The sequence below is a fragment of the Euprymna scolopes genome, chromosome 16, assembly GCF_053919585.1.
Source record: "Euprymna scolopes isolate OS-2025 chromosome 16, ASM5391958v1, whole genome shotgun sequence".
Classification (NCBI taxonomy): Eukaryota; Metazoa; Mollusca; class Cephalopoda; order Sepiida; family Sepiolidae; genus Euprymna; species Euprymna scolopes.
Window position 1 is genome coordinate 52702638 of NC_136497.1, and position 15781 is coordinate 52718418.

The window sequence follows — 15781 nt, forward strand, 5'->3', positions numbered from 1 at the left end:
GTCACCAGATCGGGCTGTCTGAAGATACTGGCTTCATGACCTAAATGGCACCAAACATTTTTTTCCCCCCATTCCCTTTCAAATACTCAATCATGTTCTGCAAAGTCAAAAATGAAAACAATTTTCCTCTACAAAACAACCAAACACCATAAATAAAAAGTTTAAAGATAGAAGCATAAAAATCTTTTTTCAAAATTACTGGATTCAGTATTAAATAACAATAAGTGTTGATATACTGTAAAAGAAAATGACTGAAACAACTTTAAATTATAGTAGAAAATTCTTTTTTTGATTGATTAACATCAAAATAAAACTGCCACAAGAACTGACTGATTCCATATGTCATTGGCTTTGCTTGGAGATAGAGAAATGGATACACAGACACCTTTTGTTTCATATAAATGAATAAATGCAAATGTTTTTCATCTATCGATCCTATATTACCACCAAAATGAGTTACTACTATTTCAACCAAATATAATATATTTTGAAATAGTCTATGTATAGTACAGATGAATAATTGAAAGACAGTTATTTGCCTAATTAATTTTTGAACAGTTAGTAGTAAATGTTGGTTTTGTGTTGATCATTTCTAAGTTTATTGCCTTATATATATTCTACAAAAAGAACTTTGTCTCTGTATGTGAATTTGTACCCTATGAACTTGGAAACGGTTGTGCCAATTTTTTAAAAGTTTCACACAAAGGTATTCAATGTGTTCTTACATAGGTTTTGTAGTGGAATGCATCTCATGAGTATTGAAAATTGATAATCGCAAAAACCGATTAGAGAAGGAAGTTCAGTTTTTACCAAAGTTAACGCTTTTATACAACCTAACATAAGTGCATTTGAGAAGTTTTATCAACGTACAAGCAGAAAGACCCAACCTATAAAATCAACTGTAAATTCTTTTATACAACAGGGGTGTGTCCGAAATGAATGTTTCTTTTTAGTTTTGATTTCATAAAATCAACAGTTGGTTCTTTTTATAAGACAGAGCATGCTCAAAATAAATCTTTACTGTTTAGACCACGATTAAAAAATGTTTGAGACATGTCATGTTGAAGTTTTATTTTTAAGACAACAAGAAAAATGATTGGATTAGTTTATTTTGTACTCCGACAATAAGTGAGATCTACTTTTTCTGATTGTTTTCCAAATTTCATAATGAATTTCCTCAGAGGAATCGTACAGAGGTTTTAAACAACGTGGGGTGTTCAAAAAAAAAATCTGATGTAAAATGGGCATAGTAATTGTCTGTATTTTTGAGATGAGGTGTTTTCATTGATTGAGATTGTCGGACTGACTTCCTCATCTTGATTGTTATTGTCACAACGTTTCGGCCGTTTTGCCCTCCGGCCTTCGTCAGGTGTTTTGTATCGAACTGGGGAACCGTTTGTTAGGAGTCTCGAACCCAACCCTTTATTATTATTACGGGGGTACTGTGTTTCGACTCCAGCTAGGCTTTGGGACATAGTTGCTGATTCTCTGTTTTCAATGTTACTTTTTCACTGCCTTCGTTCAGGATTGAACTCGGCACCTTTGGGTAACTGTAAACTTTGATACAACGTCTAGGCCATACGTCACTGTAAACTTTGATACAACGTCTAGGCCATAGGTCCTAGTGACATATGGCCGAGTGGTCCTAGACGTTGTATCAAAGTTTACAGTTACCCAAAGGTGCTGAGTTCAATCCTGAACGAAGGCAGTGAAAAAGTAACATTGAAAACAGAGAATCAGCAACTATGTCCCAAAGCCTAGCTGGAGTCCGAACACGGTACCCCCGTAATAATAATAAAGGGTTAGGTTTGAGACTCCTAACAAACGGTTCCCCAGTTCGATACAAAACACCTGATGAAGGCCGATGGGCAAAACGGCCGAAACGTTGTGACAATAACAACCAAGATGAGGAAGTCAGTCCGACAATCTCAATCAATAAAATGGGCATTTCATAGAGTAAGCATTTTTATCATTACTTTCCTAAAAACTCTTCCAATATATTATATTATTCATTAAAGCACGTGAAAGGATATTCATTCCAAACAAAAGGGTGAAATTTTTGAGGACTTAGTGTTTTTAAAATATGATTATTTTAGTAGAACTATCTTGAAATCTTCAAAATATGCAGTGGCAATATGAATAAATGTTAATATCGATTGATATAAGTAAATGCTACCATGTATCTATTTTAGTGAATACAATTGAAAGTTTTAGTCTTCTGTTTACAAATGTTTATTATTTATAATTTTGGCCTCAAATATTTCAAGTGTTGCAGCTTAGCACACTCGGGGTATTGCCAAATTATCTGAGCCATAAAATTATCATTATTATTGTGTAAATTGAATTAGATTTGTTTTAAAGAGAAAAATGCAATTCAGGGACAAATGTGGTTAAATAATGTTTTAGGAATTTAACTTGACTAGATTCTATAAATAAAAACAAATCTGTTTTAATAGAAAAGTATGTAGTGGACATAAACAAAATAGGTTTTCAAACCTGAATTGGGCCGGAGAAAATGTGACTGATAAATCACCTGTTAAGTATTATTGTAGTCAAATGATGTAAGCACAACGGATTAGTTTGAATATATACAGGCAGAGTTAGGAGTTAGTCAAAGTCTTGAACGAATAAGTTGGACCAGACATGTTCTCAGCTGGTTGGGAATCGTTCAGCTATGGAAGCATTCAGCTGGAAAGACAGTACTATGTAATCCCTGAAAAAGAAATAGCATGCAGCCCCAGAACAAAAAAGTTGCAGCAAGAATAAATGTAAATATGGAAAAACAGTTTAGTTGTCTGAGTTGTCGGAGTAGAAAACGACTTACATTTTCAGAAGGAAGTCTGGAACAAAACAGCGATGGTTCCAACCAAAAAGGTATGTCTTTCCCTTGTCTGGGCAAGCAGACAATGGTACTATTTGTTCCCTTTGTTGAACTATTGTTGAAGGTGTCAACATCTGTTTATTTTATCTGTTAAAGATGTACACACACACACAACGAATATTACATAGATGACTATATAGCATGTACATGGTTTGCTCCCTCGTTTATACACATCATATAACCCCCCCCCCCCAACCCGTCCATGTACAACACAAGTACCAATCATGCAATAATGAAAGGTAGTAGGAGTGGACAATTTTGTTACTCTGGAAGGTCCATGTACATTAGTGTATCAATATAGTGTGTGTGTGTATATATATATATATATATATATCTCCATCCACAAATCTAAACAAATGGAGTACTTTAAAAGTGGCGATTAATGTCTATATAAAGACATTGGTGATATGATTTATGAGTATCAATCCCACGGCCTAGGGTTAGAACTGTGACTTATCAACTGGATGGTTGTAAGTTGGATTCGTAGCTTGTGAATGGTGCTAGTCTAACTGCACTGAAGTGTTGTGATACAGCAAAACAGCCTGTCTGTGGATGACTCTATCTCTTATTCTCATTAGCTGAAGATTGTGTGGATACTCTTCCTGCCTAGAAAAAGATAGTTGTTGGATATATTTTTCATTTATAACTAGCAGACTAATCCTATTATGGACAAATGAAACAATTGTGTTTATTCAAAAGCTTAAAAGCTGGAGAGTGGAAAGATGCGACATGATCAAAAAAATTGGACAATTTTAGTGAAAAATTATATTACAAAGTTTTCCCTAGTCTTAAATGTTTTTTGTTTATTTCTTTTTAAAGAATGCAATGAAAGAACCTTTTTTTTTTTCACGTTGTGCAAATTAGTTTATACATTATTTTTTTTATAAATTATTGTAGAGAAAGATTCCAATAACTCACAAGAAAACGAATGTTCTTCTCATGGTGAAATGTACGTCCAAACAGAACCGTCTTTAATCAATGTTAATTCTTCCATACCAGAAATTTGTGTCACTCCAGATAATGCCAATGAAGAAAGTAAGTGTTTAATTTCTTAAACGTAGAAAAAGGAGCAATCTTTGCTATTTTTTAATTTTGTGTATTGCATTCGTATTAGAAATATTTTTAAGGACAATTTTCAGAATAGCGATAATCATTTTTATAATGTTATTTTTATTTTATTAGGCAGCTTCTCTATGTATTTAAATTTTAATATTGAAAATTAGATCCACTTCCAATATGTGATCTACCAAGTTTTTACAGTTATGGTTAGAAAGCATTCACTGAATAAAATATTGGCAGAGCAATTTCCCAAAGTATTTTATGTAGTATTACACAGCATTTTTTTGTTTGTCTTTTATGCTCATGTTTTCACGTACAATATAACATAACAACCTTTTTTTGTCTGCATTCTTTAAATTCTACACAGCACATTAAATTAAAGGATTATAATGCTAAATAGTTAAAAAAAATAGTTAACAATAATAATATAAAATAAAGATAGGCTGTTCATGGTTAATTTATATAAATAAAACACATTGTAACTACTGTTAACTGTCAATCAAGGGCAAAGTCTATTAGGCATATGTATACAGTATGAAACTTGGCTAGTGAAGGTTGAGGACATTCGTTGCATGGAGAGCAATGGTATTAGAATGTTACGTAATGTGAGTTTTAAAAACAGGGTTAGATCTGATGAGCCCAAAAGAAGATTAAATATGGATAATATAGAGAGATGTGTATAGAACAGGAGACTTTGTTAGTATAGTCACTTTGAAAGAATGGATGAAAGTTTTTGGATTAGTAGACGTAGAATAGTTATGTTAGCAGGTTCAGTTGACAAGGGAAAGTCAATGAAAATATGGGATGAGGTGATAAGGATGAATTTGAGAGAAAGAGAGAAAAATGAAGACCTGGCAGAGATAGTTTAGAAAATCATTTCTTAAAACCATCCAACAATTCATCCCAGCATGTAATATGGATGTTAGACCGAATTTGATGATGTAAACTAATTTTAAATCCAGCAAACATTTTCTTATTGGGTAAAAAAAATGATGGAATAAAGAAACTGTTAAAACACAATTAGAAAGTAGGTGTCATCTTGATATCAATTATTATTTTATTTTGGTGTTTGTCCAGAATCTCCACCCTCCCAAACTGAAGAAGAATTTGTATGATATACGTATCTATGATAGAAAGAAAATATTGTACACCAAAGATTGCATGAATTAATCAAGTAGCTTTGTTTTAAATAAAAAAATCAAATATTGAGTGACACCATCTTGGAAATAGACTGAAAGAACAAGGGAGATAATTCCAAATAATTCATATTTGCAAGATTTTAGAAAGCTATTATTAATGTTTAGAGGAAGGGGGCCAAAGGAGAAATATAAATTTGCTTAAAAATGATTTTTTAATAAAACTATTTGATCAATTTACATGATTTTTGATGCACAATATTTTCTTTCTGTCACAGGTATGTAATCATACAGATATTTTTTTCTAGTGTGGAGGGAATTCTGAACAAGTGCCTTTGGTAATGAGTTAATAACTTTGTTTTTTTTTCACCGGAAAATAATGCGATTATACTTTTTTTTGGGGGACATATAGACAGCTCTGAAAAAGGCAATTAAGTAAAAACAAAATGAACAGAATGTGAGTGGTAGATCACTTTCCTATATGAATTTAATTGAATATTAATTCACTGTTTTTAATTAAAAAGTTCAATGTTCAAAAATAGATGTTATAGTTTTTGTTTTTATTTGTCTAATTAATAACTACATTTTGATATAAAAGTTTGCACTTAACTAGCTGTTCCCTACCTGATGTTGCCTGAGACATTGTGAAGTCACTTTAGTTTTAAATTGTTATTTGCACATTTTTAAAAACTTATACAGAAAAAGAATAAATTTTAATTGTAAGGGATAAGGGAGACAACTTTAAAAAAAAATATATTTTTCAATTAAAAGTATGCAATATTCCATTTGCTGATATTTTTTTTCTGGTCGTAATTGAAATTTTAATGTTTGAATGGGAGAATACAATTTTTAAAATAAATTATAATGAAATGTATGTGTATGCATATATATATATATATATATATATATATATATATATATAGTGTCAATGTTATGATACAACACTAATAATTAAATCTTGGCCTGTCAGAATTCAAGTTGATATGTCTCCTTAAATCCTGTTGAGGTCCAACTTTTAAAAATTATTTCACAAAACAACGTTATTGAATTGTCACCGATAATATTTATCTTATTGCAGGTTATGAAAGCGTTGGTATTGTTTGTGTTTGTTGGATAAACAAAAGATGAATAACGGTAAAAGACTGTGTGTCATCGTTATATTACAAGGGAGATAATCTTATAAACACACTCACTTGATCCACTGTTGCTTAGAATTTGTTGCCTGTGGATAGTAAATTTTATTTTTATTAAAATTCCACTTCTAATTTTCTGTAATTTTTGGTGTACGCTAATATTTTTCACCGATAAATAAATACATCTATAAGTTTTCCTGTTATTTTTATTTTGAGCCGCCATATTTCACATTTATCTCTTTATATATAAGCACCAAATATTTTTCCAAGTATTTTGATTGTTTTTTTTATTGTTTTTTTTTTTTTTTTTTTTTTGCAAATTTTCCGTTTATTACTGACTGAAAATAACTTCAAGTAAAACATTGTTTTCATCTTTTACTCTTCTTCACCTCGAACAAGGCAATATGGCCACTTGGACGTAAGGGGATATTGGGATTGTGCCAAACAAGGACTGATGAGTTGAACAGCTATATTTCTGTTCACATTACATTTAAATTTCTGCAGGTTAGTACACTCAGGGAAGCAGGAAACAGGGAGGAAATTACAAAATCTTGCATTCTGAGGAAAGAAACTATTCAAGTAGGCTTTCCGGCATCTAGGGACCTCAAAAGTGAAGAGGTAGGACTTTACTGTTTATCGGGTTTGTTGGGAGTATGTATATTGAAGGGGGCATAAGTGCTATGAGTTCATCGGAGCACACAACATTAAAGTATTTGTAAAACAGGTAAAAGGATGCAACATTTTGGTGATAGGACAGAGGTTGGAGCTTGGAAGATAGTGTGGGATCTAGTAGATTTGAGATTTTTTTGCATCTTGTTAAAGAGAGGGAGACTAGTGGTAGATGCACCAGCAATATTCTATGCATGGGTGAATTATGGCTTTGTAAAGATATAGGATACTCTCTAATGTGAAAGATTTGCTGTTTTTTCTTTTTTTCTTTTTAATCTTTAATCTACTAATTAAAATTAATGATTATACAAGATATTTTATTGTTTTTGATTCTTTTTATCAACTCCGATGCTATTTTGGTTCTTTTTAGATGGTCCTGTAAATCTTCAAGTGGAGACACTTTCTGTCGAGTTATCAAATGTTGCGCAACCATCCTCACCTCATATTAAGTCATCCCAAGAACAAGAAAGTAAGATATTTAATAAAAATAATAGTAAAAAAATTTGATGCTTGTGCAGGCTAATGGCATTTCAAAAAATGCATTTTATGGAAAAGAAGACTATTACATACATGTCACGTTAAAATTAGTAAAAAAACAAATCCAAAAATTAAGTAGGAGACCTATTTTTTATAAAATAAACAAAAACAAAAAGAAACCCCAGCTATTAGCAGTTTGTTATTTTTTATTTTAGAATGTTGGATTTGTCAAAATCGTAGGTTGCGGTTACCTCCCTTGGTTTATAAGAACTCTTCAACATTAATTAATAAATCTATAATTCAAAAAAAATTTTATTTTTACTTTTAATTATTTTTCTACTCAATCATTTTAAAATTTTTACATGATACATAAGTATGCAATCATGTTTTTACCTAAAATGCATGTTTGAAATCCTATTATATTGCACAAGCACCAAAAAATAGAATTTGAAGTTTTAATTCATCTTTTTTGTTAGTTGAAAATGGGGAACAAGGTAAAAATAAAAAAAACTTCTTAGATTTGATAAAAATAAATATGGAATTTTTTTTTTTTTTTTTTTTCTTTTTGCCTTTGTATTTGATCCTGGTGGGGGGAGGCATCCCTTCAGACATTACTTTCTTTTTTTTTTTTTTTTTTTTTTTAACTTCTCACATGAGTGCCAGCTGAACTAAACTGAAAATTCTTTTCAGTCCAGAACCCTTTTTGGGAAAGATATGATCGATTATTGATCACTGGCTTTATAAAAAATTATTGGTTCTTGTCTCTATATTGTCACTCTATATTAATAAACAGCAATAAAGAAAAATCGGTATGATGTCTGTACCCATGACAAAACAAAAATATGTGGAGTGATTCTCCCTATCCATTAGGTCCCCACATATCTTCAGCGATGAATACCCAATAAGCAGTCCTGTACCAACTGGCAATCTACTCAGCAGGTGCTTATGGGGTATGTTCTAGTCAGGTATATCTATGAAATCCATATAGATGCCCAGTGTAAAGTTTAGACTTGGTAGCTGCTATAAAAATTGACTTCGTTGAGTGCAAGATTAGTTTTGCTCACGATAACACGTTGAGTAAGGATGGAACAAAACTTTTTTGTTTTACATTACAAATGAAATGGTCACATTTGTTGAGTGATTTTTTTTTCCCCCCAAAGTGTTGACTAAAAATAATAAAACGCTTATCTTATGATGATTGTGTTTCTTTCAACAATCTTCCAAGGCTCATTACAGAGTGAAAAATATTATTCAACCGTTATTTTTTTTTTTTTTTAATAAAACAAGCGAAGTCAAATTATTTAAAAAAAAAAAAAATATATATATATATATATATATATATATATAATAATATACTCTTTCTAACAAAGGTTGTTTGAAAAAACATCTGAAGAATTTTGAATGTTTATACATTCAAGTCTCAACATAAAATTTGGTGCATATCTAGCATTAACCTTATTTAAAAAAAATAAAAACAAAAAAATCGATACTTGTACAGTTTAATCAAAGCATTAAAAGATGAAAATATTGAAAAAAGGTTATATTGTACGTATCCGTTCTGAACTGAAGATCTCTGAAAAAAAATTTCTCTTAATTTGATCGAGTAGTTTTTAAAAAAAAATTTTTTTTTACAGTGGAAAAACATGTTTTTATGACAGCACATTGAAGGCAGACATCTTGGATTTTTTCTTAATTTTTGTTTGGAGTTTAAAAATGCCAAAGGGAGATAACTCCAGTTAAAGCGCCAACACCCCCTCCCCATCTTTAATATAAGCTTTTCTTCCTAAAAATCGAACCTTTTGCACGGTATCATAACAAATTGTTTTTTCGCTGTAAAACAAAAACTACTTGATGAAATTAAGTGAAATTTTTTTCAGAGAATTTCATTCCATCATGGATACGTACAATTTAAACTTTTTTTTTTCTTCGATATTTTCATTTTTTAATGTCTTGATTAAACTGTACAAGTACTGAAAAATCTTTCTGATGTATGTACTCATCACAGAACGAACATGTCATATTCTAAAAATCAGGTGGGTTTGGCTAGTAACTTTTCTATTTGGCTAGTAAACGAAAATATTTAGTTGTCAAAGGTCAATTAAAGATTAATTTGTTTGTAGAGCCCTATGAATATTTTGATGCTTGCAACTTTTCAGCTTCCTGAATGGTTCCCCTCAAATGTGCACATTAATATAAAAAGGATCCGATAATGCTAACTAGCACCATAAGCATAAGTGTCCATCTCCTTAGGATTAAGTAATGTTATTAGCTAAAACACAGACTTAGAGCTTACTTTCACAGTAATTATAATTAATCAATTTAAATACAGGATCTTTTAGGAGTTGAATTTCATCATCTGCTGTACTTGATCATTTACTTAGCTGCAAAGTCAAAAATGGAGAGGTGGAAGAAAAGAATGAGAGCGAGAGAGAGAGTGACTCCAATTATTTAGTTTATAAACACAAGACTTATCATTTTGTTAGATCATTTTAGAAACGCATCTTGTCGATCCAAGTTCCTACACAAGGCTCTCTTTGGAAACCACCACTGTCTCTCTATTGTATGTCTGATGTCATTTTCTCCCATTTCATTGGCTTTATTGCTCCCACTGTTCAGTCCTTTCACCTCTTTGTGACCTTTGTCTAAAACATATTCTGTTTACAACATAATGTTAATTTTATTCAAGCAAATATTCATGCTTGAAGTATCCACTAATATTTAACATTGGCAAATTCGCAACATGCATATTTTATCAACACCTGAGATAAATAGATACTAGTAATATTTAGGAGGATGAAATTAATGCTGTTGTAGGCCATAGATGCATATCTACCATAACTGCTTTACTGACTTCACTTTTAGTTTGCCGGTTTTAGATTTAAAAGAATATACTTTTACATTAAACAACCTCAAAATGGCTAATATATAGTAAAGTAGGCAAAGCAATCTACAAGTTATAAATCTGATTTAGTGTTTAATTTCACTCATGAACAATAGTTTGAAATTGATTATCATCAAAAATAAAAATTCAATCAATTAAACTCTTGGTTCTTGTCTAGAATTCCCTCTTTATTGTATAGAAATTTTTTTTTAAAAAGTCTGTATGACGTGTACTTGTGATGGAATGAAAATATCATATTACAAAAATCATGTAAACTGATTAAGTAGTTTTATTTTTAGATGAGAAAATCAAATTTTATGAGTAACCTAAGAGCAGTTGTATTGTCCGCCATTTTGAAAACAATCTAAAAAATAAAAAAACAATTGGAGATATCTCAACCAATTCAAAATTGTGAGATTTATGTTGTAATTCATACAAATTTCCATTAAATCGCTTAAAAATGATTATTTTACTTGATCAATTTATGTAATTTTTGGAATATGATATTTTTATTTTGTCATGGGTACATCATGAAGATTTTTTTTTTTTTTTTAATATGTGGGGGATTCTGGACAAGAACCAAATTCTTGTATTTATAAAAAAAAAAAAAAAAAACTTGACAAAATTAGTCTATTTTTCTTTTCTTTTACTTTTATTATTATATTTAATACAATTTGATTTATTTATAAAAAATTGTCAATGGGCAGTTTTAAAGAGTTACTTCCCTTGTTTAGTTGCTCATACACCAATATTTAAACTGTTAGTTATCTTTTTTATTTTTTTATTGTTTTAACTATTTTGTAGCTATGGTTTTGTGCATTTGTCGGAAGAAGAAATGTGACTTACAAAGCCAGTCCCGTATTTTACGGATCTGTAAAAACCGTTACGAAGCTTCAAAAATGAATGTTTTCTTTTGGCACGACATTATGCCCCCAAGTTTTAAACCTGAATATTTGCCCTATTTTTTTCTTGATATTGTAGAATGCCTCAGGTAAGTGTCAATTCTTCTTTTTTATTTTTTTTAAAACCTAATAAATTAAATTTTTAATTATATTTTTATACTAATAGTTGTACCAATTTTTCTCATGGGACACCTGGAACTATCAAATTTTTAACCAAAAATTTATTCAAATGACTTGGTATTCAAAATATGTGCGATTATCGTTCACCATGAAAAAAATAATATGGCATAATCATGTTGACACACCGATTCCCGTCAGATCACCGAAGTTAAGCAACGTTGAGCCTGGTCATTACTAAAATGGGTGACCAATTTGGGAAGTCCAGGTGCTGTATGTAGGAGGACGTCGACACCTCCCTGCAAAAAAAGTTGCAAAAACCTAATGTCGTCATCTCCCCTAACAGGGATATACATGCAACTGGGGACCGCTTGTGAATTTCATACTCCCATGAAACTTCCTCCTTTGGAGGAAGCCGGTTAAACCCTAAATAGGGTTGGTGCTGACTGCACACACACGCACACACCATGAAAAAAAAAAAAACTAAATAAATACCAATTTTGTTCATTTTTATGACATAAATATGCAATTTGCTGATGATTTTTATATAGATCAATCACTAAAACACTCAGTTCCACTAATGGACTTGTTGTATTGTAGCTTGTTCAGAATTCCCCCTATATTAAACAACAAAATTAAAGAATATTTGTATGATATGACAGAAAGAAATTATCATATTCTAAAAATCACATAAATTGATCAAGTAGTTTTATTTTAATAAAATAAAATTTTATGGTTAACCAAAGAATGCCTGTTTCGTAATGCTTTTTTTTTTTTTTTTTTTTAAACTAGCTAAAGTAATAAAGAAGATAATTCCAAATAATTTGAACTTGTGAAATTTTAGGAAGTGATTCTTAATATTTATTTCATGGATGTTGGATTTTAAATATTTTTCTTGTTATACAAGCAAAAAAATTGTAATAAAGATGATTTTTGACCTAGCTCTTCCTAATGACTGTTTAAGCATAATAATAATTACTAACAGAACCTATAGAAATTTTACGGTAGTTGAAAATTTTTAAAACATATTATAAATAAAAAATAAAATAAAACAAATAACAATGAATTTAAAACAATTTTTTAGTAAACCTTTTAACTTTTTAAAGCTAAAAAGAATTGATTTAGAAAATTGACATTTTTTTCAATGAAAATTCAACACAAAATGCATTGTTTTTATTTTATTAATTTTTTTTTTTTTCTGAATAATTTTTTCATATAAATTATAATGGAACAGTTGTAAATTTTGCACATTTTTTATTTGAATTTTCAGAAGAATCTATAATAAAAAAAATCCTCTCAACAGGACTTTAAATTCTGATTTGAAATCATAAACACACCCATGTTCTTTTTAAGAGGAAATAGTTTTAATGATTTTTAACTGATGAAGAGCAACTATAAAGGGGGTAATTCGTTTCTCATTTATTAATATTTGCGATGACGATGGTTTTTCTGACGTCGGACAAGTAAATTAATATTTAGATTATTATTAATTTTATTACATCTTACACTCCATGGGTTCATTTTTATTATTAAAATTAGAAGTAGTATTTTAATTTTGCTTCCCACTCTATGACAGTCATCATCCCAATTGATTCTCATGCTACAATTTGGTACAATTCTGTTCAGTACTTTTCAAGATTTGTGATGTTTATTATATTATTATTACTACTACTACTACTACTACTAGAATTTTTACATTTCATCTTTGGTTTTCCTACTAATGTTAACTTATTGCCATTTAGTTTGTGCCATCTCCTAAGAGCTAGTTGTCATCAACTGATATCCCCAAGTAATAGTATAAAAATGTTGGTCCCTTACTTTATACTCAACATCCCAAGAGTTTTTCACGCCAATTTTGTTTGGTAGATTTCAAACCTATAAATGTTTGTTTATTTATTTAATTTTATCATTATTACACAAAAGTATCATATGTTGTTGTTATTATTATTATTATTATTATTATTAGTAGTAGTAGTAGTAGTAGTATAATTAAAATTACCTGATGCTACGCCTTTTATGTTAAGTAGACATACTTTTTTTTGCATTTTTACCCCAAACAAAGTACAGTGCTACTTTGATGTTGGGGGCTACTATCTGGGACATAATTGCAGGGATACTATGTAGGGAGTTGAGCAGCAAGGTGTCCGTTTACATTACACTTGAATTTCTGCATGTCAGTACAGTCCTGAGAAACAGAAACTCTGAAGGGAATTCCAAAGCTTAGCAATTCTGGAGAAGAGACTATTAGAGTAGAAGGCTTTCTGGCATTTAGGGATCTCTACTGTGTACTAGTAGGATTTTGCTGCTTTGTCAGGAGTATTTATGTTGAGGGTTTATAAGGGCTTGTAGTTCGTCAGAGCATCTATCATTAAGATACTTGTAAAACATGCAGAGGGATACAACATTTCATCGATGAGACAGAGGCTGAAGCCTAGCTGATAGTTCAGGACCTATAAGGTTGGCGACTCTCTTTTGAACCTTGTCTAGGAGTGAGACTAGTAGCAGATGCACCAGCCCAAATGTGACAACAATACTGCATACATGGGCAAATGGTGGCCTTATAGAGGTGCAGGATTCTTTCAGGTGTAAGTAACTTTCTAGCAGTAGAGAGAGCAGCTGCGACAATGCTCTCCATATGTCTGTTCCAACTCATGTTCCCTGTGAATGTTAAGCCAAGGAGTTTAAAAGAAGTATTTTTAGGTAATGTATCATTAGTCATTAGAATACTGTCCCCTTTTCATCATCTTTGGTATTTAGGCTGCTGCAAATGTCCTGGACTCTGGAGTAAGCAGCACTAGATAACATCTAACATCTGCTCTCCATATTGTCTAATTTAAAAAATGGCTAAATTAAACTTATTTCATTCTAACTTTCGCCTTTGTTTGTCATGTTGGTATATACTGAGGAAATGTCACTTCTGATTAATGTTTGCATAATTCCAGCTTAATTTTAAAATAAAAAAAGTCTTTACTTTGAAATGCTTCTTTTTCACAAAGGTTTAATTTTTAATAAAATTTGTCATAATCAAAATATATTTTTTAGCCTTTACTTTGAAATTTTTTTTTTTTTTTTTCAGAATAGTTTTATATAATTGTAATAAAATAGTTTTATATAATTGTAATAAAAAAACAATTAATTATCACTGTTCATAATACTTTCTACGGTTCAACCTAATCGGTTCGGTTCCAAGAATGACTCTCCTGCCCTCCCAGTTTCAGGTTTTTTATACCGTCTTGATGGGTGGGGTGAAGCCACATTGATCTGCAAATCAATGCATATCAAACTACAATAATAAAAAATATATTTTAAAAGTTTATACAAAAAACTAGCTGTCGGTCCGGCATTGCTCGGTCGTACAATATTCTAATTTTTTATTTATGCAGATTGTGTATGTATTATTATAGAATCAATCCTCTATTGATTATGATAAATTACAAGGAATAATTCGCTCTGACTAATTTGCAAAAAAAATAAAAATAAAATAAAAAATGATAATGTACGTCATCAAATTCTCTCTGTGTGTGTTTACAATATCACGTCAGCTAATATTTGGGCTTGATGATAAATACCCTGGAAAAGTCACTTCTGATTAAAGTTTAGTTTTAAAACATGCAATTGAAGAAATCATTTGTGGTAATTTTAAATGGTCTCTCTTCTTGTAAATTTAACTCGTTGATTAGAAAAAAATAAAATAAAATGGTGAGGTACACCTGTGCTTGAACAGGGGATCATTCGATCTGTAGTTGAATGCTCTATTACTAGCAATACACATGAAAAAATTGAAATAGCTTGAAATATTTCAATATTGGTATGCATAGAAAGAGCTTGATGAGCTAAGAAAGAATCTTTTTAAATTTTTAAAATCTGATTAAAATTAAGGAAGTTATGGCTATTTTTGTGCCTCACACGTTTGGATATTTTCCCCTCTTTAAGATCATATGCGTTTCGTCACATTTTTTACACTACTTTTTCAGTAAAAATGTCATATCTTTGTTAAAACACAAGACTAAGCAATGAAAGTTACCATATAAGTGTATTTTTGTACAAGGAATCAGAATATTTGACTGAAAATATCCAAAAGTTCATGGTTTCCAAATAATCTGCAGTAAATGTGCATAAATATGCTGCAATTCCTTAAAAATGCCATGTATCCATAAACAGAAAAGAAGTTGGAGAACTCAAAGTTGAATTGTAATGTGTTTTATGCACAAAAAACTTAAATCTAAACATAGGACCATTTAAAAATGAATATATTGCAATATTTCTTTGGTATTATTGTAGATTAACACCTTCTGTTTAACCCCACCCAACCCCTTCTGACCACCCCTCCAAAATGTGATTCTACCTTTTTAGGCAATTATGTATGAAATGCCATGAAAAACTTTAATCAAAGATAAACAAATTATTTTAGAATTTAATGTAAAATAATTCCCCATTACAGGTCATTCTAGCGTTTTAGGGCAGTTAACTGTTTTTTTTTTTTTATGGGAGATAAATCCTGTATGCTTTTTGTTTTATTTTTTTAA

At 30.4% G+C, this 15781-nt stretch overlaps 1 protein-coding gene and 1 pseudogene across 3 annotated transcripts in view; both read left to right on the forward strand.

Annotated features, from left to right (window-relative positions):
- Positions 1-15781, forward strand: part of LOC145295957 (uncharacterized) — a 118363-nt gene that overhangs the window by 86202 nt on the left and 16380 nt on the right. For 2 of the 3 annotated variants that reach the window (XM_080141863.1, XM_080141862.1), the window contains exons 9-11: positions 3779-3916; positions 7249-7347; positions 11041-11227. In XM_080141863.1, coding sequence (XP_079997989.1) covers positions 3779-3916; positions 7249-7347; positions 11041-11227 — 424 coding nt within the window. The remainder of the gene's footprint in view (positions 1-3778; positions 3917-7248; positions 7348-11040; positions 11228-15781) is intronic. The other variant, XM_080141864.1, reaches the window with a different exon arrangement.
- LOC145296352 (5S ribosomal RNA) lies at positions 11417-11535 on the forward strand (annotated as a pseudogene).